We start from the raw sequence: 23,445 nt of genomic DNA on the forward strand, positions 1-23,445 counted from the left end.
GATAATCATTCCATATCCTATGGAAAGCAATGATTGTATCCTTCTCGATCACACCCCTCAAGTATTCTTTACCATTCACTGCATTTAAAAATAAAATTTCTCATGTCATTATTGCTTGTTTTGTCAATTTTTGCCTCTTTGTTCTTGATCCTCCCATTAATGGGATCAGTTTCTCTGTCCAGACCCCTCAGGATTTTGAAGGCTTCTCCTCTCAACCTATTCTTCTCCAGAGAAAACAATTCATGAACACCCCCCTCACCTACCTCCCCCCCTCCCCACCTCACCACACATTAACAGCACAGAGGTGGAACGAGTGGAGAGTGTCAAGCTCCTGGGAGTGGTCATCCACTACAAGCTTTCTTGGACTCTTCATGTAGATGCACTGGTTACAAAGGCCAACAACATCTCTCCTTCCTCAGGCAGCTGAGGAAGTTTGGCATGACAGCGAATACCCTTACAACTTTTATAGGTGCACCATCGAGAGCATTCTGTCTGGATGTATCACTACCTGGTATGGCAACTATACCATTCAAGATCGGAGATTGTTACAGAGAGTAGTGAACTCGGCCCGGACAATCACAAAGGCCAACCTCCCATCTATAGAATCCATCTACCAGGCCCACTGTCAAGGAAAGGCCACCAGCATTCTCAAAGATCCATCCCACCCTGGCAATGTTTTTCTACAACCTCTACCATCAGGGAGAAGGTACAGAAACCTGAACACACACACACACACACATTGGTTTCAAAACAGTTTCTACCCTACTGTTGTTAGAATACTGAATGGACTCAAACTCTGAACATTTGCCTGTCCCTGTGTTTTTGTTTTTGCTGCTGTTTACATATTATTTACTTATCTATGCGACTTAACTCTGTGATCTGCCTGTATTGCTCACAAGACAAAGCTTTTCACTGTGCCTCGGTACACGTGACAATGAATTCAATTCAATTCAATTCAACTGCTGTATCACAAAGCTCTCAGAATTAAAATAATTTGCCTTGTAGCAAGTATGAAAGTGTGTTGCTGGAAAAGCGCAGCAGGTCAGACAGCATCCAAGGAACAGGAGAATCGACGTTTCGGGCATGAGCCCTTCTTCAGGCTTATGCCCGAAACGTCGATTCTCCTGTTCCTTGGATGCTGCCTGACCTGCTGCGCTTTTCCAGCAACACATTTTCAGCTCTGATCTCCAGCATCTGCAGCCCTCACTTTCTCCTTGTAGCAAGTATGACTTGTTCATTTTATATTTATGTCCCTCTGGATCCTTTAACCCATGGGAACAGTTTCACAAAAAATGCTTCATGATTTTAAATGTCTCGATTAAATGCCTCCTAAAGTTTCCGTGTTTGAAGAGCAGCACAAGATTCCCAGTCTTTCCAAATCACAGAAGATCCTTATCTCTTGGCATCATCTCTGAAGACCCATTCAGAGTCAAAGTTATACAGCACAGAAACAGACTCTTCGATCCTACAAGTCCAGGCCAACCATAATCCCAAACTAAACTAGATCCTGCGCTTGGCCCATATCCTTCCGAACATTTCTTATTCATGTACTTATCCAAATGTATTTTAAATTTTGCAAGTGTACCTGCATCCACCACTTCCTCTGGCTGCCCATTCCATGCATGAACCACTCTGTGTAAAAAAGTTGCCCCTTATGCCTTTTTAAAATGTTTCTCCTCCCAGTTTAAAAATATGCCCCCTAAGTCTTGAAATCCCTGACTCTAGGGAAAAGACCCCCGCTGTTCACCTTATTCATCATGATTTTATAAACCTCTATAAGGTCACCGTTAAATCTCCTATGCTCCAGTGAATAAAAGTCCTAGCTTATCCAGCCTCTCCTTATTATAGAAACCCCCTGCATTCCTGGCAACATTCTGGTAAATCTCTTCTGAACTCTCTCCAGTTGAATAAATTCCTTCCTATAGCAGGCTGAACAGAATTAGACGCAGTACTTCAGAAGAGGTCTCACCAACTGGACAACTTCAATATGACATCCCAAGTCTGATGCTCAATAGTCTGAGCAATGAAGACAAGTGTGCTAAATGCCGTCTTAACCAACCTGTCTATATGTCATGCAAACGTCAAAGAATTATGCACTTGAACCCCTAGGTTTCTCTTTAGGGGCCAATAGGGATGAGAAATAATTATTACCTTTGCCAACAATGCAGGTTTTCAAGAATTGTTACAAGACAGAAGGTCATTTGGCCTATCATGTCTGTGTCAGCTCTCCTGCCTCCATAACCTTCTTCATTTTCAAATGTCCATCTAATGCCCTCTTGAATGCCTCGATTGAATCGGCCTCCACCGCACTCTTGAGCAGTGGATTCCAGACTTCTAACTACTCACTGCATGAAAATGTTTTCTCTCCTGATGCTTTTACTTCTTTCACTAGTTATGTTAAATCTGTGCCCGCAAGTACTTGATCCTTTCACAGATGGGAACCATTTCCCCCGACCCACTCTGTCCAGACCAGAAGACATAGGAGCAGAAATTAGGCCATTTAGCCCATCACTCAATCATGGCTGATACGTTTCTCAACCCGACTCTTCTGCTTTCTCCCTGTAATCCTTGAACCCCTTGATCCTCATGAACCCATCTATCTCAGTCTTAAATATACTCAATGACCTGGCCTCCACAGCCTTCTGTGGCAATGAATTCAATGGATTCACCACTCTCTGGCTGAAGAAGTTTCTCCTTATCTCCGTTCTTCCTTTTACTCTAAGGCTGTGTCCTTGGGTCCTAGTCCCTCCTACCAATGGAAACATCTTCCCAATATCCACTCTGTCCAGACCCCCAACAATCTTGGAGAACTTTGTCAGATCTCCTCTTGGCCATGTCTGCATCAAGGAGAACAGTCCCACCTTCTCCAGTCCATCTTCAGAGCTGAGGTTCATCATCCCTGGAACCATTGACGTAGCCCTCTTCTACACTGTCTCCAAAGACTTCCTGTTCTTACTAGAACGTGGTGCCCAGAACTGGATTCTATACTGAGGCTGATTAGTGAGTGAAAGGAACAAAAGGGACTGGATTCTATCTTTGGAAAACAGGAGAATTGGACGTGGAAGAGTGAAAAACATAATCACAGGAGCTGGGGAGCTGGGAAGAGGTAATGTTGAAGTTACAGGAAAATGCACAAAGTTGAGGGTTCCCAAAAGTGAGCTGGATGTCTGACCATGGGATCCAAGAAAGTCACCAGTAAGGTGGGACTTCCATTCATCCCGAGAATGTCACTGAGTCTCTGGCTTGCTGTTTGGGATTAAGGTCAGGCTCCGTATTTGCAGGTCAGCTTCCCAGTGTGTGCACTAGCTTTTATCACTTGGAGTAGAACTCTGAGCAGCATGTGTGAGGTGAGGGATGAAGACACACTGTGTGTGGGGCCCCTGGGCTTTAGTCTTGGCCAGAAAACTTGCTTTCCCTTGTATTAACTTGCTACAATACATTCACCAACTTTTCCCTGTCACTCAGCATTTTAACAAAAATATTGTGGTATTATCTTTCCTAAATTAGAGAACTTTGCACGACATCATGGTTGGCACGGTGGCTCAGTGGTTAGCACTGCTGCCTCACAGTGCCAGGGACCCAGGCTCGATTCCAGCCTTGGGCGGCTGTCTGTGTGGAGTTTACACATTCTCCCCGTGTCCGTGTGGGTTTCCTCTGGGTGCTCCAGTTTCCTCCCACAATCCAAAGATGTGCAGGTCAGGTGAATTGGCCATGCTAAAATTGTCCATGGTGTCCAGGGATGTGTAGGTTAGGTGCATTAGTCAGGGCTAAATGTAGAGTGATAGGGAAGGGGAATGGGTCTGGGTGGATCACTCTTCAGAAGGTCAGTGTGGACTTATTGGGGCCAAAAGGCCTGTTTCCACACTGTAGGGATTCTCTGATCATACTTCCATGATCTTGACCGTTCCCGCATCCTGTCTGGCTTGCTTTGCATCATTCTGGTATTCTCCTTACCGCTTACTTTCCCACCTCGTCATGTTACAGTTAACTGCTAACGTCAGAACATCAAACCTAATCCTGGGAGAAACCTGAAAGGATAAACCTTACAGAGCATCCCAAGCCCTTACAAAAAGATCTTACTCTATCCGTGTTTATGACGGAATTGATATAGGAGAGGGGTGTCAAATCCTGAGGTCATGTTTCCTGATTAGCACATGAAGTCACCTCTGACTTGATGCACTCTGACAGCTGATTGGTCAGTGATGGAAGGAAGTGGTGTTGGAGGAAGTAAAGGCTGCTATTACAGAATTCTAAGTTTATCTCTTGTGTCAAAACTGAAAGATGCAAATAAATTCCAGAAAAGCATTCCTTGAATATTGCCGAAACAGAAACGGGAATTGAATATCATTGTCTTGCAATGTCTAAGTGTAAAAGAAGCAAATTTAGGAGGGCAACATCAATTTACACAGTGACGTTGAGGGGGTGGTGTTGATTGGTTTGACTTTGATTAACATGGAAACACAACAGGGACTGTTAACTGTCAATCTTAGTAAACTTATTAAGTTCTGAGTAAACTTAGTAAACTTACATAAGGTATGATTTGCCTGGATAGCACTCAAAACAATACTATTCACTGCACCGCGGTACATGTGACTATAATAAACTATATCAAATTCAATAAAAACTGAGAGACCTGCGGATGCTGGAAAAGCTCAGCAGGTCTGGCAGCATCTGTGGAGAGAAATCAGAGTTAATGTAACAGGCCCAGTGACCCTTCCTCAGAACAGGGTCAGAAGACCCAAAACATTCTGATTTCTCTCCACAGATGCTGCAAAATCAAATTCAAACCAGGAAACATATTCTGATTGGTCAGGGCATTGCCACAGGGAGCATCAGAAATCTCCATTTGTCTTTCCTCATTAAAATAGGAGCGTTCATGTGAGGGTATATTCCTGATGCCTTTAAAGGACAATGGTTAGTATTGTTTAGATTTTGTACGATTAAACAGTTCAAACATTGTTCCTTTGATTGGTGTAATGGAAACTTGAATAAGTGAGGGAAAAAGAAACCAGGAATTGTATTGATATACTAGCATTTATGAATTCGGAGATTTTCCCAAAATGCTCCACATCCCTTGGAGGCCCTATTAAAAGGCATTCACTGGCCTCACTTTCCAGATTTTATTAACTGATTAGAAACTCCATCAGCTGCCTCATGGCAATTGAGCCTATACTTCCAGACTGAACATTCATTTTTAAAAATTTGTTATGGGATGTGGGTGTTGCTGGCTGGGCCAGCATTTATTGCCCATCCCTAATTGCCCAGAGGGCAGTTAAGAATCAACCACATTGCTGTGGATCCGGACTAGATCAGGGGAGGACGGCTGTTTCCTTCTCTAAAGGACATTAGTGAACCAGATGGGTTTTCCCAACAAACAGCAATGGATTCATGGTCATCGCCAGACTCTTAATTCCAGAGTTTTTTTTATTGAATTCAAATTCCATCCTGCTGTGACAGGATTCAAACCCAGGTCCCTGGAACATTACCTACGCCTCTGAATTAGCATGTCCACCCGGTAATAACTCTTGCCCATTACCTCCTCTAAGTTGTTAGATTACTAACAGAGGGAGAAAGTGAGGTCTGCAGATGCTGTAGATCAGAGCTGAAAATGTGTTGCTGGAAAAGCGCAGCAGGTCAGGCAGCATCCAGGGAACAGGAGAATCGAGGTTTCGGGCATAAGCCATGGCTGGAGAGAGTGGTTCGGTGGCTTCCTGAAGAAGGGCTTATGCCCGAAACCTCGATTCTCCTGTTCCCTGGATGCTGCCTGACCTGCTGCGCTTTTCCAGCAACACATTTTCAGCTACTAACAGAGGGATACTACCACTAGGTCAACACCTCCTCCCACTGAAACTGCACTTCCAATCCATGCCCCCTCCCATCCCTTCCACACAGCTATCTGTATCCCAAACTTTCATGTTTGAACTACTTACTTCAAACCCCAACCTTCTCCCCAGTTTTCTTTGCTCTAACTGAATCTATTTCTCCACCTTCTGCTCCCTAAATTTTCTGTCACCTCCTCAGAGGGCTAATGGAAGGACGCTGAGTCTCGTCCCTCCCTCCCCCCCCCCAAACTAATTTTCTTCTTCCCCTTCCCCATCTGACCTTTGTTCTGACCAACTTCCATCAAACAGGCTTAGCCTGCAATTCATGTTCAACAGAAATGAGTTAGAATGAGGAACAGCTAGGTCCAACTCTTCTTTTTCTGTCCCACACTTTTTCTCACATGTGATACAAGTTAAAACCTCTATTTCACAGATGGACACAATTACTTTTGAACTTCTTTGTCAATAAAACCCAGATGAACTCACAGAATGGCTTTAAAATTCAACTGTGATCCTTTTAGAGTTCTGCTCTGTGGTGACACTCATGTTTCTGAGCGCGATGGTTATGGGTTCAAGTCTGGCTTCAAAGTGTTGATGGATAATTAAGGCTGGCAAATGCGGTAGCCTAGGCTTTATTAATAGGGCTGGAGAGAGTGGTTCGGTGGCTCAGTGGTTAGCGCTGCTGCCTCACAGCGCCAGAGACCTGGGTTTGATTCCACCCTTGGGCGACTGCCTGTGTGGAGTTTGCACGTTCTCCCCATATCTGAGTGGGTTTCATCCCATGGTCCAAAGATGTGAGATTAGGTGAATTAGCCATGGTAAGTGTAGGATTAAGGTGATAAGGTTGGGGGGAGCTGGGTCTAGGTGGCATCCTCATGGGAGGGTCAGTGCAGACTTGATGGGCTAAATGGCCTCTTTCCACACTTTATGGATTCTTTGAGAGTACAAGACAAGGAGTTTATGTTAAACATGTATGTGATAGCTGGAGGATTATGTCCAAGAATGTGAAAGGCTTTGAAGAGAGTACAGAAGAGAATGGCTCCAGAGATAAGGAACTGCAGTTGTGAAGATAGACTGCAGATGCTGGAGCTGCCCTCCTTGAGAGGAGCAAGCTGCCAAGAGATTGGATTATCCAGGAGGCGGAGGGGGTTATTGAGAGGAGTTACAGGGAGATAGTTACTCCACAGCCACATGAAGAAGGTAGATGGGTTACCATCAGGGGTGGGAAAGGGAACTGGCAGGCAGTGCAGGGATCTCCGATGGTGGTTCCCTCAACAACAAGTATACCAATTTGGATACTGTTGGGGGGGGATGACTTACCAGGGGTAAGCAATGGGGCACAGGTCTCTGGCACAGAGTCTGTCTATGCTGTTCAGAGGGGGAGGGGGAAGAGGAGCAGAGCTTTAGTCGTTGTGGACTCCATTGTCAGGGGGACAGATAGAAGGTTTTGTGGGAACGAGAGAGACTCATGGTTAGTGTATTGCCCCCTGGGTTCGTGCCAGGGTTCGTGATGTCTCTGATTGTGTTTTCGGTATCCTTGAGGGGGAAGGGGAACAGCCCCAAGTCGTGGTTCACAAAGGCACCAATGACATTGGTAGGAAGAGAGATGGGGATCTAAGGCAGAAATTCAGGCAGCTAGGGTGGTAGCATAGAGTGAGAACAAACAGAGTTGTTAGCTCTTGTTTGTTGCCTGTGCCATGTGCTAGTGAAGTGAGGAATAGGGAGAGCGTGGAGCTGAACACGTGGCTGCAGAGATGATGCAGGAGGGAGGGTTTTGGATTCTTGGATATTTGGAGCTCTTTCTGGGGAAGGTGGGACCTCTACAAACAGGATGGTCATCATCTGAACCAGAGGGTGCCAATAGTGTGAGGGGGAAATGGGCTAAGGCTCTTCTGGGGGGTTCAAACTAATGCAGGGGGATGGGAACCTGATTTGTAGTTCCAGTGTACAGGAGGTTGAGGGTAGTGATGTCAGGGATAGGTTCACAAGGTCCTGAGAGGGCACTGGCAAAAAGGATGTTGGTTTGAAATGGGTGAACTTCAATGCCAGGATCATCTGGAATAAGGTAGGTGAACTTGCAGCATGGGTTGGTACCTGGGATTTCAATGTTGTGGCCATTTCAGAGACATGGCTGGAGGAGGGACAGACATGGCTGGAGGAGGGACAGGAATGGTTGTTGCAGATTCTGGGATTTAGATGTTTCAGCAAGAACAGAGATGATGGTAAAAGAGGGGGAGGTGTGGCATTGTTAATCAAGGGTAGGATTACAGCAGCTGAGAGAACATTTGAGGACTCATCTATTGAGGTAATTTGGGCTGAGGTTAGAAACAGGAAAGGAGAGGTCACCCTGTTGGGAGTTTTCTATAGGCCTCCGAATTGTTCCAGGGATGTAGAGGATGGGATAGCAAAGATGGCTCTCAATAGGAACAAGAATAACAGGATAGTTGTTATGGAGGACTTTAACTTCCCCAATATTGACTGGGAATACTATAGTTCAAGTAGTTTAGATGGGTCAGTTTTTTTTCAGTGTATGCAGGAGGGTCTTCTGACACAGTATGTAGACAGGCCTACAAGGGGCGATGCCATATTGGATTTGGTACTGGGTAATGAACCCGGTCAGGTGTTAGATGTGGAGGTAGGTGACACTTTGGCGATAGTGACCATAAATTAGTTATGTTTACAATAGCAGTGGGCAGGGATAGGTATATACCACAGGGAAAGAGATATAACTGGGGGAAAGGCAATTATGATGCAATTAGGCAAGATTTAGGATGCATAGGATGGGGAAGGAAACTTGAAATGTGGGGCTTATTCAAGGAACAGCTACTGCAGGTCCTCGATAAGTATATACCTCTCAGGCAGGGAGGTAGCTGTCGAGAGAGGGAGTCATTGTTTACTAAAGAATTTGAAGCTTTTGTCAAGAGGAAGAAGAAGGCTGATGTGAGGATGACGCATGAAGGCTCAGTTGGGGGCGAGAGGGTTATACGTTAGCCAGGAAAGAGAGGGCTAAGAAAAGCCAGGAGGGGACATGAGAGGATGTTGGCGGATAGGATCAAGGGAAACCCTAAGGCCTTCTATAGGTATAACAGGAATAAAGGAATGACTAGAGTAAGATTAGGGCCAATCAAAGATAGTAGTGGGAAGTTGTGTGTGGAATCTGAGAACATAGGGGAAGCGCTTAATGAATACTTTTCGTCGGTATTCACATTGGGAAAGGGCAATGTTAGTGAGAATACGGAGATACAGGCTCCTGGATTAGATGGGATTGAGGGTGACAAAGAGGAGGTTTTAGCAATTTTTGAAGATCTGAAAGTAGATAAGTCCCCTGGGCCGGATGGATTTATCCTCAGATTCTCTGAGAATCTAGGGAGGAGATTGCAGACCCCTTTGGCTTCGCTCTTTACGTCATCATTGTCGACAGGAGTAGTGCCAGAAGACTGGAGGATGTTGTTCCCTTGTTTAAGAAGGGGAGTCGGGACAATCCTGGTCATTATAGACCAGTGAGCCTTACTTCAGTTATGGGTAAGGTGTTGGAAAAGGTTTTAAGAGATAGGATTTATAATCATCTGGAAAGGAATAATCTGATTAGGGATAGTCAACACGGTTTTGTGAAGGGTAGGTTGTGCCTCACTAACCTTATTGAGTTCTTTGAGAAGATGACAAAACAGGTGGATGAAGGTAAAGTGGTTGATGTGGTGTATATGGACTTCAGTAAGGCATTTGATAAGGTTCCACATGGTAGGCTATTGCACAAAATACGGAGTTTGGGGATTGAAGGCGATTTAGCAGTTTGGATCAGAAATTGGCTCGCTGAAAGATGACAGAGGGAGGTGGTTGATGGGAAATGTTCATCCTGGAGCTCAGTTACCAGCGGTGTGCCGTAAGGATATGTTCTGGGCCCACTGCTATTTGTCATTTTTATAAATGATCTGGAGGTGGGCGTAGAAGGATGGGTTAGTAAATTAGCAGATGACACAAAGGTAGACAGAGTTGTGGATAGTGCCAAAAGATGTGGGTTACAGAGGGTCATAGATAAGATGCAGAGCTAGGCTGAGAAGTGGCAAATGGAGTTTAATGCGGAAAAGTGTGAGGTAGTTCACTTTGGAAGAAGTTAGAGGAATGCAGAGTACTAGGATGTTGCCTGGTATGGAAGGAAGGGAAATGAGGAAAGGCTGAGGGAACTGAGGCTACTTTCGTTGGAGAGAAGACGTTTGAGAGGTGACTTTATTGCAACATATAAGATAATCAGAGGGTTGGATAGAGTGGACAATGAGAGCCTTTTTCCTCGGATGGTGAAGGCTAACATGAGGGGACATAGCTTTAAATTGAGGGGCTATAGATTTAGGACAGATATTAGGGGTGGTCTCTTCACTCAGAGAGTAGTAGAGGCGTGGGACGGCCTGCCTGCTACAGTAGTGAACTCACCGACATTAAGGGCATTCAAATGGGCATTAGACATACATATGGATAATAATGGAACGGTGTAGGTTAGATGGGGATCAGATTATTTTCACAGGTCTGTGCAACATTGAGGGCTGGAGGGCCTGTACTGCGCTGTTACATTCTATGTTCTATATTCTATCTGACTGAAGTATTCAAAATCATGAGTTCACAAATAGCTCTGCGTATATACAAGACTAGCTTCAACATTTACAGACCCTTTCTCCCTCTCTGAAAGCAGTCTCTCTTACTCACCTCACTCTTTGCTAGTCTTTCCGTTAGAATCTTAGAATCCCTACACTTGTGTAAGCAGGCCATTCAGCCCATCAAATCTACACCCATCCTCTGAACAGCATCCTGCCTGGACACCCCTCTGCCTAATCCCCCAACCCTATCCCTGCATTTCCCATGACCAATTCTCCCTGACCTGCACATCTTTGGACTGTGGGAGGGAAACCGGAGCACCCGGAGGAAACCCACGCAGACACGAGGAGAATGTATAAACTCCACACAGACAGTGGCCCAAGGCTTGGAATTGAACCCAAGTCCCTAGTGCTATGAGGCAGCAGTGCCAACGTGCCACCCGATAACTTAGCAAGCCATGCGGTTCAGGGGAAACTTAGAATGGGCAATCAATCCTGATCCTGTCAGTGATGCCTGCATCTCATGAATGGATAAAGAGTATAAATCCCAGTTAAAGGACACTGTGCTGTTTCACTCGCTCCGTGCACATCAAGCACTGTCACTTTGCAGCTGAATGTAAAATCTAATAATGAAATACCGACCCCACAGACCGAATTCATCAACCAATAGATAATGATCCCTGCATTGCTAATGTTGGCGATCCCACAATGTGCAGGAGCGACCTACAGGGATCTGTGCCTGTCGATACAAAGTGCCACAACTTAAGCTGGAAAGTTCCAGCCACATGTAGCCCATGGCGGGCTGCCAGAAGAGTTTGGAACTGTTCAGACGCTGTCTCTGTCACAGGACATAAATAAATGTAAACCATTTCAAGGCCAGTTGTTTTGATCAGGCAGATGGAGCAAAACTAAGATTTCCCATTCCCAGGAATGATGATAAACAACGTACACAGATTTCAGGTAACAGTCAAAGTTTTTCCACGTATGGAGTCAGCTATTACAAGGGGGCATAGCTTTAAATTAAGGGGGGGTAGGTATAGGACAGATGTTAGGGGTAGGTTCTTTACTCAGCGAGTCGTGAGTTCATGGAATGCCCTGCCAGTAGCAGTGGTGGACTCTCCCTCTTTATGGGCATTTAAACGGGCATTGGATAGGCATATGGAGGATAGTGGGCGAGTGTAGGTTAGGTGGGCTTGGATCGGCGCAACATCGAGGGCCAAAGGGACTGTACTGCGCTGTATTTTTCTATGTTCTATGTTCTATGTTACCAAAAGAACAGACGTTGGAACATATGAATTAGGAACAGAAATGGCTTTGCTGATGCCAAGGAGTACAGAGTCGTGGGCCATGCGCTGGGTAATAGGATTAGAATATTTAGGGTTGTTTTTGACTGGTGCAAACTCGATGGGCTGAAGGGCCTTTTTATGAGATCAGGATCTCTCTGATTCAGTCCTTTCCCATTCCTCCATTCAATAAGAATCTGTTTGTTATTTAGAATTCCACATTCCCATCAACCTTCGATAACCTTTCATTCCTCTGCCTGAACACAAATCTGTCCTAAAAATATTCAGCCACTATCATCTCCTGAGATAGAGAGTTCCAAAGTCTTACTACGCTCTGTCTGTTGTGCAATTCTCCTCATCTCTGCCCTAATACAGTGACCGCCGACATTCCCGCCACCTCCAAACAGACCCCACCACCAGGGATATATTTCCCTCCCCACCCCTCTCCGCCTTCCGCAAAGACCGTTCCCTCCGTGACTACCTGGTCAGGTCCACGACCCCCTACAACCCACCCTCCCATCCTGGCACTTTCCCCTGCCACCGCAGGAACTGTAAAACCTGTGCCCACACCTCCTCCCTCACCTCTATGCAAGGCCATAAAGGAGCCTTCCACATCTATCAAAGTTTTACTTGCACATCCACTAATATCATTTATTGTATCCGTTGCTCCCGATGCGGTCTCCTCTACATTGGGGAGACTGGGCGCCTCCTAGCAGAGCGCTTTAGGGAACATCTCTGGGACACCCGCACCAATCAACCACACCGCCCCGTGGCCCAACATTTCAACTCCCCCTCCCACTCTGCCGAGGACATGGAGGTCCTGGGCCTCCTTCACCGCCGCTCCCTCACCACCAGACGCCTGGAGGAAGAACGCCTCATCTTCCGCCTCGGAACACTTCAACCCCAGGGCATCAATGTGGACTTCAACAGCTTCCTCATTTCCCCTTCCCCCACCTCACCCTAGTTTCAAACTTCCAGCTCAGCACTGTCCCCATGACTTGTCCGGACGTGTCCGACCTGCCCAGCTCCTTTTCCACCTATCCACTCCACCCTCTCCTCCCTGACCTATCACCTTCATCTCCTCCCCCACTCACCCATTGTACTCTATGCTACTCTCTCCCCACCTTCCCCTAGCTTATCTCTCCACGCTTCAGACTCACTGCCTTTATTCCTGATGAAGAGCTTTTGCCCGAAACGTCGATTTTACTGCTCCTTGGATGCTGCCTGAACTGCTGTGCTCTTCCAGCACCACTAATCCAGAATCTGGTTTCCAGCATCTGCAGTCATTGTTTTTACCTAATACAGTGATTCCCTAATTCTGGACTTGTTTTGATTTATTCAAGGGATGAGGGCATCACTGGCTGGGCCAGCATTTATTGCCCATCCCTAATTACCCAGACGACAATTGAAAGTCAACCACGTTGCTGTGGGTATAGAGTCAGATGTGGGCGGGACCAGGCAAGGATGGCAGCTTCCTTCCCAAAAGGCATTGGTGACCCAGATGGGATTTCCCCCCCCCCCCCCCCCCCCCTACAATTGACAATGGATTCATGGTCATCATTAAACTCTTAAAGCCAGAGTTTTAGAACTGAATTTAAATTTCATCACTGACTGTGGTGGGATTCAAACCCAGGTCCCCAGAATATTCCCTCAGGTCTCTGGATTAACAGGTTCTAGCTTAGAGTGGTGCTGGAAAAGCACAGCAGTTCAGGCAGCATCCGAGGAACAGGAAAATCGACGTTTCGGGCAAAAACCCATCAGGAATAGAGGCAGAGTGCCTGGATTAATAGCCCAGTGAAAATACTGCTAGACCATTGCCTCCCACAGGCAAAAGCAGCCTTTCCCCATTCATCTTGTCAAGACCATTCAGGGCTGAAAATGTGTTGCTGGAAAAGCGCAGCAGGTCAGGCAGTATCCAGGGAATAGGAGAATCGACGTTTCGGGCATAAGCCCTTCTTCAGGACCTTGTACACTTCAATTAAATTACCCCTTGCTCTTTTAAGTTCCACCAGCACCACATTCATTTTGTCATTAATTTGAGCCAAGATATAAGAAGATAGTGGAGGTGCCGATGTTGGACTGGTGGAGTTGAGGGGATGTGTGAAGGACTTTCTTTTGATATAACAGGGAGACGGTGGAAGCAGATTCAGTTGTACATTGGAAGAAAGATTCATAAACATGCAACTAAGAAAACACCTTCAGTTCTACAAGGAGAGAGCTGATAGTTTGCAATCAGTGAAGTGAAAGGCATGAGGGGCTGAATGGTCTCATTTGTGCTGTAGGATTCTATTGCTTTACCTATCATGTCAGCCTCTGAGGGCAATACAATGAGGAGAATGGAACAGGTCTGTGAGGTAATGCTGTTGGAATTCCCCGCAGTGTGTATGACAGTGCATTGTTAATGAGGTCTGAATGGACAAAGATAGAGGAGAACAGCAGCCACTGTGTTTGGACACAACGGCTGTTTCCAAATTTGGAACTTGGAATCATAGCTTGCACTCCACTGATTCACGTAAAGTTTTATTTGAAGTGGAAGTTGCTGTGCTGCCAGACACTGGAATATTGCTTGAGATGGGCAAACTAAACTGGAGTTTGGGAGAGTAGGGAATGGCTCAGTGAGGCAGTTTCTTAAGATGGTCTGTGGTATGTTGGATATGGTGTTCCCTTCCAAGCCACACTGCCTTCTGGACTTGGAAATACATTGGCGTTCCTGCAGTGTTGCTGGGTCAAAATCCTGGAACTCCTTCACTAACAGCACTGTGGGTGTTCCTACAACATATGGACTGCAGAACTTCAAGAAAGCACTTTCTCAAGGGGTTACTAGGGATGATCCCATCGGTAATGTTCAGATCTAATGTATGAAATAAGGAATTGTTTTATCCTTATTCCCTGGAGCGTCGGAGGCTGAGAAGTGACGTTGTAGAGGTTTATAAAATCATGATGGGGTAGGATGCATTGCCAGGATCTTTCTGTCAGGGTAGGAGAGTTCAAACCTAGGGGGCATAGGTTGAGGGTGAGAGGGGAAAGATATAAAAGGGACCTCAGGGGCAACTTTTTCACACAGAAGGTGGTACGTGTATGGAATGAGCTGCCAGAGGAAGTGGTGGAGGCTGGGACAATTGCAACATTTAAAAGGCATCTGGATGGGTAAATGGGTAGACAGGGTTTAGAGGGATATGGGCTAAGTGCTGTCAAATGGTACTAGATTAGGTTAGGATATTTTGTCAGCATGGACGATTTGGACCGAAGGGTCTGTTTTGGTGCTGTACACATTTCTATGACTCTGAATCATGATTTACTCAAATAGTCAACATTTCCATTCAGAGTTTCATCTGATCTGGTAAATAATGAGCCGGTTTTACAGATTCACAATTCTTTATGTTATGAGCATAAAATAGTGAAAGTGTTCCTTATAAGAAAAAACAACAATTACTTGATTTTCAGGGCTCCCTGAATATAGTCCAGGCCTTCCACAGGAACATTACCAAAGGAGACCGAGCACCAAACCACACGATGATGAGGAGAGGTAGGGCGAGGAGAGAGGTTTGAAGAGGAACTTACAGAAGGAGGGACAGAGAGTTTTGGGGAAGAAATTCCTGAATCTCATGCTGAGTTGGCTATCAACAGTGGAACGATTAATATTGAGTGATAAATAGGAGGCCAGAGTTTCTTTTGAGGGAGGAGGGTGTGCAGAGAAATCCAAAGGCTACGGAACTGAAGTTACAAATGATCATGGCTTCAGAGAAGACATGAAAACAAAGATGAGAATTCTAAATCTGTGAATATATTGGACATGGGAATATGTTGAAGCTGTCAATGTCCAGATGCAGCAAGACCTTGACAATGTCCAGGCTTGGACAAGTGTCAAATAACATTTGAGCCACACAAGTGCCTTGCAATGATTAACTCCAACGAGTGAGAATCTAACAATTTCCTCTTTTCATTCACTGGCATTACCATCACAGAGTTCCCTACTATCAACACCCTGGGGTTACCATTAACCAGAAACTGAACTGGACTTGCCACATAAATACAATGGCCACAAGGTCAGAGGCTAGGAATACTGCGTAATGCACCTCCTGACTCTTCAAAGCCTGTCCACCATCTACAAGGTACAAGTCAGGAGTGTGATGGAATACTCCCCACTTGTCTGGATGGGCGCAGCTCCAACAACACTCAAGAAGCTTGACATCATCCAGGATAAAGCAGCCCTCTTGATAAAGCACCCACTCCCTCCACCAGCAATGCTCAGTAGCAGTCGTGTGTACTATCTACAGGACGCACTGCAGAAATTCACCAAATATCCTCATTCAGCACCTTCCAAACCCATGACCGCTTCCATCTAGAAGGGCAAGGTCAGCTGATACATGGGAACATCAGCGCCTGCAAGTTCCCTTCCAGGCCACTCACCATCCTGACTTGGAAATATATCACCGTTCCTTCAGTGTCGCTGGGTCAAAACCCGGGAATTCCCTGCCCAAGGGCATTGTGGGTCTACCTACAGAACGTGGAACTGCAGCATTTCAAGATGGCAGCTCACCACCACCTTCCCAAAGGCAACTAAGGAGGGGCAATAAACGTTGGCCCAGCCACTGACGCTCACGTTCCACGTGTAAATAATAAAAATAGTAGTAGAAACAGAATCTGTATCCAAGTAGATTTCATCTGAATGTATTTACAGTCAGAAATATTTAATAAAATGTTCAAGCATAATCATCTCTGACTGCAGCAAATGACCCATCCTTCAGATTCCAATCTCCTCAGAGCCTTCTTAACTGTCCACCAGAAACAGAATGGAAGAAATACAGAAGTCATGAAGTTACGCTGCACTTTAGAACACGGTCAATGGAAATTGTTCACTATTCTAGCCAGCAGCCCTGATACCCTCTCAGACATCTAGACAAGAGTGTTTGTGCAGTTTCACCTCATCGTTAGCACTCCTAATGGTGAGGCACCTCTCTCTTACACCTCCCACTGAGTAGGACTTTAGACACTGGATACATTTCTGTAAAGCCCTCAACTAACAGTGTCGTCGCGGTATTTAAAGTCAAAGTTTACCATGTTCTAATTCTTTAAAATAAGCAGTGAAGTATAATTATGCTTGACATTCTAAAAACCACCGGTTGGCACACATCTGTCTCAGACCACACAATCTGCAAGTTGCCTGCCATTTATTTTGCACCAGCTGGCCAGTGGTCAGAATTGAGGGCAGTAAGCATATTCCAATCTTGGAGCTGAGTTACCAAGTTAACAAAGCTCAAATGTCATTTCATATTTTTCCAAATCTTTTATTCACCCACATTGTGTGGGAGCCACTGGTTGATCCACCATTTATTGCCCATCCTAGTTTCCCCTTGAGAAGGAAGAGGTGGTGAGCTGCCTTCTTGAACTGCTGCAGTCTCTGTGCTGTAGGTTGACCTCCCCCCCCATGCTCTTAGGTAGGGATTTCCAAAGTTTGACCTGGTGACACTAGAGGAATGTGATATATTTCCAATTCAGGATGGTGAGTGGCTTAGAGGGGACCATGAAGGTGGTAGTGCTCCTACATAGCTAACACCCTTGCCCTTCAAGATGGAAGTGATCATGGAAGATGCTGTCTAAGGAGTTTTGGCAAATTTCTGCAGTGCGTCTTGTAAAAAGCACACACTGCTGTGACTGAGTGTGAATGGTGGAGGGAGTGAATGCTTGTGGATGTGGCTACTTTGTCCGAGATGGTTACAAGCTGCTTGAGTGTTGTTGGAGCTGCACCCATCCTGGCAAGTGGGGAGTATTCCATCTCACTCCTGACTTCCCTCACTGTATGGGTTAAATGTCCCAAATTGTAGTGGGGTGAAGCCCATTGCATCAGCACTGACCAACTGATGGAGCGGCACTTCAACCTGCCTGACCTTGTTAATTAATGTGTGTCATTCACATAATTTCCAGTGAGCCCAGTGGTGGTGTACAATAACTTATGGAAATGAAGGAACAGACCAGATCAAGAAATGCCTCAGACGTACCTGACCGTGGGGCAAGGATGGCCCAGTAGCCGGCACTCCAGACGTACCGTGCTTCCTTCAGCGACCTCTTGACTTCTTAGCTTTTGAACGAAGCGGGGTGCGGAGCCGGTGAGGACTTTCTCATCACCCTTGGGGAGTGTGTCTGGTTCACGGCCCCGCCCAACCTCAGCATGCGCTTCCAAGTCAGACGTGGCCGCCAGTTTGGTTTCCAATGGCGCAGCTTTCCTGGTGGAAGTGGTGCTCACTTTGAGGTTGTTCTTCGGTGAGAGATAACCACTGTCGGGTGATGAGCTATCTTCTTCATGGCTCTTACTATTTCCCTGGCCATAGTTCCTCGGTCTCGCCGTCCTGAAGATGGAGGACAGCTCCTCGATGAACGACACGGCCTTGGTGCAGAACTCATTTCTCGCCGAGCTCTCGCTCTGGTAAATAGGTATCCCTTTCCGTTTGGAGCTGGGGGTGGGGGTGGGATTTGCCTCCTCGGGGTTGGTTGGAGGCTGCAGCTCGAGGTCCTCAGAGGATGAGTCGGTGCCTGGGATGTCTGGCTGGCCAGGGCTGGTGGCCTGGTGGGCGGGGCTGGTGGCTTGCTGGGTGGGGCTAGTGGCCTGGTGGGCAGGGCTGGTGGCCCGATGGGCAGGGCTGGTGGCCCGGTGGATATGGCTGCCATCTGTGCCTTGGTCAATCTTCGGGGTGGAGCTTCCTGACTCGGCGTTCCTCTTCACAAGCGTCGCCGGGCTACCCGACCTTGGAGCAGTATGGGATCCAGCCGGAGGCGAGTCCTCTGGGAGACTGGCCAGGGCCCGGTGGCGGATATACCGGGAGATATCTTCCATCTCGGGCTCAGGCTCCGTCTCCTCTGAAGAGCTCTCGGCGATGGCCACCCGGGCGAGATCGAGGCTCTTGCACATCTCCTCCTGGCTGAGGAAGGCCGAGAGCTCGGCTGGAGGGGGGCTGCCATCTTCCCCATCCTCCTGGAGGTCAGTCAGAGAGTCAAAGTACACATCATGTGAGGACGCCTCCGACATCCTGCCGTCACGGTAACCGTCCATTTCCCCACAAGAGTAAGCTTCCTTTAGCATCTGAGAGAGGGCCACTGCATGCTCAGAGGACCCTTCTTGCATACTGAAAATCAAAAATTGAGAAAAGAATGTTAGAAGGAGAAGAATGGATCAGTTATTGGATGTATGCTCACTCACTGAGCTTGGAGGTTCATTTCCAGATGTTCTATCATCCTACTAGGTAACATCTTCAGTGGGCCTCAGGCGAAGCACTGCTGAAAATTCCTGCTTTCTATTTATATGTTTGAGTTTCTTTGGGTTGGTGATGTCATTTCCTGTGGTGATGTTATTTCCTGTGATGAAGTCACTTCCTGTTCCTTTTCTCAGGAGGTGGTAGATGGAGTCTAAATTGATGTGTTTGTTGATAGAGGTCCAGCTAGAATGCTGAAAATTCCTGTTTTCTATTTATATATTTGGGTTTCTTTGCATTGGTGATGTCATCTCCTGTGGTGATGTTATTTCCTGTTGTGAAGTCACTTCCTTTTCTAAGGGGGTCATGGATGGGGTCTACCCAGGATACATGAACACCAACTAGCCAAAAAGACATGACCCTCTCTCACTAGTATCCTTACGTACGGATGAGGAAGGACACCACTTCGACTGGGACAACACATCCATCCTAGGACAAGCCAAAGACATGTACGAGAATTCCTAGAAGCATGGCATTCTGACTCCACCTACCACCACCTGAGAAAAGGAACAGGAAGTGACTTCACCACAGGAAATAACATCACCACAGGAAATGACATCACCAACCCAAAGAAACCTAAACATATAAATAGAAAGCAGGAATTTTCAGCAGTGCTTTGCCTGAGGCCCACTGAAGATGTTAGCTAGTATGGTGACAAAACATCTGGAAATGAACCGCTAAGCGCAGCGAGAAAATCTACATCTAGAACCTCAACCTACAAATCTTCTCAAAACTCTCTAGGATTAGTTATTGCCGGTAACAGTTCTTGGCCTAGACTGAAGGGAAAAGGAGAGTGAAATTGCCCTAATTCCAGGGGACCATACATTTGTTTCTAATCAGAGAGAGTGAAGAGATAGAGTCACAGAGATGTACAGCATGGAAACAGACCCTTCGGTCCAACCCGTCCATGCCGACTAGATATCCCAACCCAATCTAGTCCCACCTGCCAGCACCCGGCCCATATCCCTCCAAACCCTTCCTATTCATATACCCATCCAAATGCCTCTTAAATGTTGCAATTATACCAGCCTCCACCACATCCTCTGGCAGCTCATTCCATACATGTAGCACCCTTTGCATGAAAATGTTGCTCCTTAGGTCTCTTTTATATCATTCCCCTCTCACCCTAAACCTATGCCCTCTAGTTCTGGACTCCCTGACCCCAGGGAAAAGACTTTGCCTGTTTATCTTATCCATGCCCCTCATAATTTTGTAAACCTCTATAAGGTCACCCCTCAGCCTCCGACGCTCCAGGAAAAACAGCCCCAGCCTGTTCAGACTCTACCTGTAGCTCAGATCCTCCAACCCTGACAACATCCTTGTAAATCTTTTCTGAACCCTTTCAAGTTTCACAACATCTTTCCGATAGGAAGGAGACCAGAATTGCACGCAATATTCCAACAGTGGCCTAACCAATGTCCTGTACAGTCGCAACATGACCTCCCAACTCCTGTACTCAATACTCTGACCAATAAAGGAAAGCATATCAAATGCCTTCTTCACTATCCTATCTACCCTGCAACTCCACTTTCAAGAAGCAATGAACCTGCACTCCAAGGTCTCTTTGTTCAGCAACACTCCCTAGGACCTTCCATTAAGTATATAAATCCTGCTAAGATTTGTTTTCCCAAAATATAGCACCTCGAATTTATCTGAATTAAACTCCATCTATCACTTCTCAGCCCATTGGCCCATCTGGTCCAGATCTCATTGCAATCAGAGGTAACCCTCTTTGCTGTCCACTACACCTCCAATTTTGGTGTCATCTGCAAACTTACTAACTGTATCTCTTATGCTCGCATCTAATCATTTATGTAAATGACAAAAATTAGAGGACCTAGCACCGATCCTTGTGGCACTCCACTGGTCACAGGCCTCCAGTCTGAAAAACAACCCTCCAGCACCACCCTCTGTCTTCTACCTTTGAGCCAGTTCTGTATCCAAATGGCTAGTTCTCCCTGTATTCCGTGAGATCTAAGCTTGCTAATCAGTCTCCCATGGGGAACCTTGTCGAATGCCTTACTGAAGTCCACATAGATCACATCTACTGCTCTGCCCTCATCAATCTTCTTTATTACTTCTTAAAAAACTCAATCAAATTTGTGAGACATGATTTCCTACACACAAAGCCATGTTGACTATCCCTAATCAGTCCTTGCCTTTCTAAATACATGTACATCCTGTCCCTCAGGATTCCCTCCAACAACTTGCCCACCACCGAGGTCAGGCTCACCGGTCTATAGTTTCCTGGCTTGTCTTTACCGCCCTTCTTAAACATTGGCCTATGTTTGCCAACCTCCGGTCTTCTGGCACCTCACCTCATCGATGATACAAATATCTTAGCAAGAGGCCCAGCAATCACTTCTCTAGCTTCCCACAGAGTTCTCCGGTACACCTGATCAGGCCCTGGGGATTTATCCACCTTTAACCGTTTCAAGACATCCAGCACTTCCTCCTCTGTAATCTGGGCATTTTGCAAGATGTCACCATCTATTTCCCTACAGTCTGTATCTTCCATATCCTTCTCCACAGTAAATACTGATGCAAAATATTCATTTAGTATGTCCCCCATTTTCTGTGGTTCTGCACAAAGGCTGCCTTGCTGATCTTTGAGGAGCCCTATTCTCTCCCTAGTTACCCTTTTGTCCTTAATATATTTGTATAAATCCTTTGGATTCTCCTTAATTCTATTTGCCAAAGCTATCTCATGTCCCCGTTTTGCCCTTCTGATTTCCCTCTTAAGTATCCTCCTACTTTCTTTATACTCTTCTAAGGATTCACTCGATCTATCCTGTCTATACCTGACATATGCTTCCTTCTTTTTCTTATCCAGACGGGCAACAGAGGGCCCCTGGAGGCGGTGGATGACTTTAATTTGCAAGTTCCGTCTCCTCAACTAGCTTTCATGGTGACTGCAGCTAATTACAGAGATTAAACCCACATGGATGGTCTCAGCTTCTTGCTGACTGAGCTAATGGAGTTCCTGCTGAAGGACAGGTCCACATCTGTAAGAAAGCAGAGTTTCTGTTGAAGCTGTAACCTTCATCAAGAGGAAAGAAAATGTTCATGAACCAATACTTTGGCCACAAAGTCCATCATCTGGAATCAATTTGTCTCCTAATGCTGACTGTTATTTTTAAGAGTCAGTGAAGTGAATCCAAGAATTAAAATGCTGGATTGCATCAACCTGGAAGGGTTCCTGGACAATATTGAGAGACTGGATCAGTTTGGGTTATGTTACCATGGAGATGTGTAGGAACAGGAGGAAACCAACCAGCCCCTCAAGCCTGTTCCCTTATTCAATTTGTTCAGATCTGCCAATCCAACAAATAGCCACCGATATAGAGTCATAAAGTCATCGAGTTATACAACATAGAAAGAGACCTTTTGGTCTAACTCGTCAACACTGACCAGACATCCCAATCTGAGCTAATCTCATTTGGCCTGTGTCCTTCTAAACCCTTCCTGTTCATATACCCATCCAAATGCTTTCTCAAGGTGGCAATTGTACCAGCCTCCACCACTTCCTCTGGCAGCTCATTCCACCCACGCACCACCCTCTGTGTGAAAAGGTTGCCCCTCAGGTCCCTTTTAATTCTTTCCCCTCTTCAAACCTATGACCTCTAGTATTGGATTCCCCTATCCTGGGAAAAAGACCTTGGCTATTCACCCTATCCATGCCCCTCATGATTTTATAAACCTGTATAGTAATCAAAAGGAAGTTTTTGTTTCCGTTCATTGGATGGGGATGTTCCCGGCATGGCCAACATTTATTGCCTGGAGGGCAGTGAAGGTGCAACCACATTGCTGTGTGTCTGTAATCACATGTAGGTAGTTTCCTTTCTGAAAATACATTAACAAACCAAAGGGGACTTCCCATACCCCCTGACAATTAGTTCATGGTTATCATTAATTAATAGTCTGATAATTCCAATCTTTCACTATTGAATTCAAATTCCACCATTTGCTAAGTCAGGATTTGAACCAGAGACCTCAGAGCCTGTGGTTTAATAGCCCAGCGATGTTACCATTAGTCTGTCACTGCCCCTGCAGTGCTACATCATGCATGTGACATTGAAAACCTCCCCATTAATTTCTGATGTTACCTTGGTAACCCTGCAGTTATTAATAAGAGCTCCTGGGGCCACAAATTGCGACACATTCTGCAAACAGTCAAGGAGCTCTGGTGTGACCAATGTGACGCGTGAAGTTATGGAAAGTACCCCTGATGTGTTGACGTCTCTGCTTAAATTTGTTTTGGAGCTCCAAATGAATGTGTCTGTGAATAAATAAAATCAGCAAACAATTCTGAACTAAAATGCTCCATCTACCACCTGCTGTGTTTTCCCTCTGGGGCAGCAGATGCAACAACAACACTCACACAGACTCCTAGCCAAATATCGAATTACATTTCTTGCGCTAAAAATATTTGTCAGCTATTCATCATGCAGCAGTCTTTCTTTTCCAGTTACATGGGGTACACTTATCAGTGGTTCTTAAAAAAAATCCG

General features: G+C 45.9%; 1 protein-coding gene across 2 annotated transcripts in view; it reads right to left on the minus strand.

Annotated features, from left to right (window-relative positions):
- palld (palladin, cytoskeletal associated protein) overlaps nt 1-23,445 on the minus strand; it is a 570,384-nt gene that overhangs the window by 482,004 nt on the left and 64,935 nt on the right. For both annotated transcript variants that reach the window (XM_087974116.1, XM_087974108.1), the window contains exon 2: nt 17,688-18,809. In XM_087974116.1, the coding sequence (XP_087830242.1) occupies nt 17,688-18,808 (1,121 nt within the window). In that variant the 5' untranslated portion in view covers nt 18,809. The remainder of the gene's footprint in view (nt 1-17,687; nt 18,810-23,445) is intronic.

The sequence above is a fragment of the Chiloscyllium plagiosum genome, unplaced genomic scaffold (assembly GCF_037043375.1).
Source record: "Chiloscyllium plagiosum isolate Xiang-an unplaced genomic scaffold, Cpla_swu_hap1 HiC_scaffold_2, whole genome shotgun sequence".
Classification (NCBI taxonomy): Eukaryota; Metazoa; Chordata; class Chondrichthyes; order Orectolobiformes; family Hemiscylliidae; genus Chiloscyllium; species Chiloscyllium plagiosum.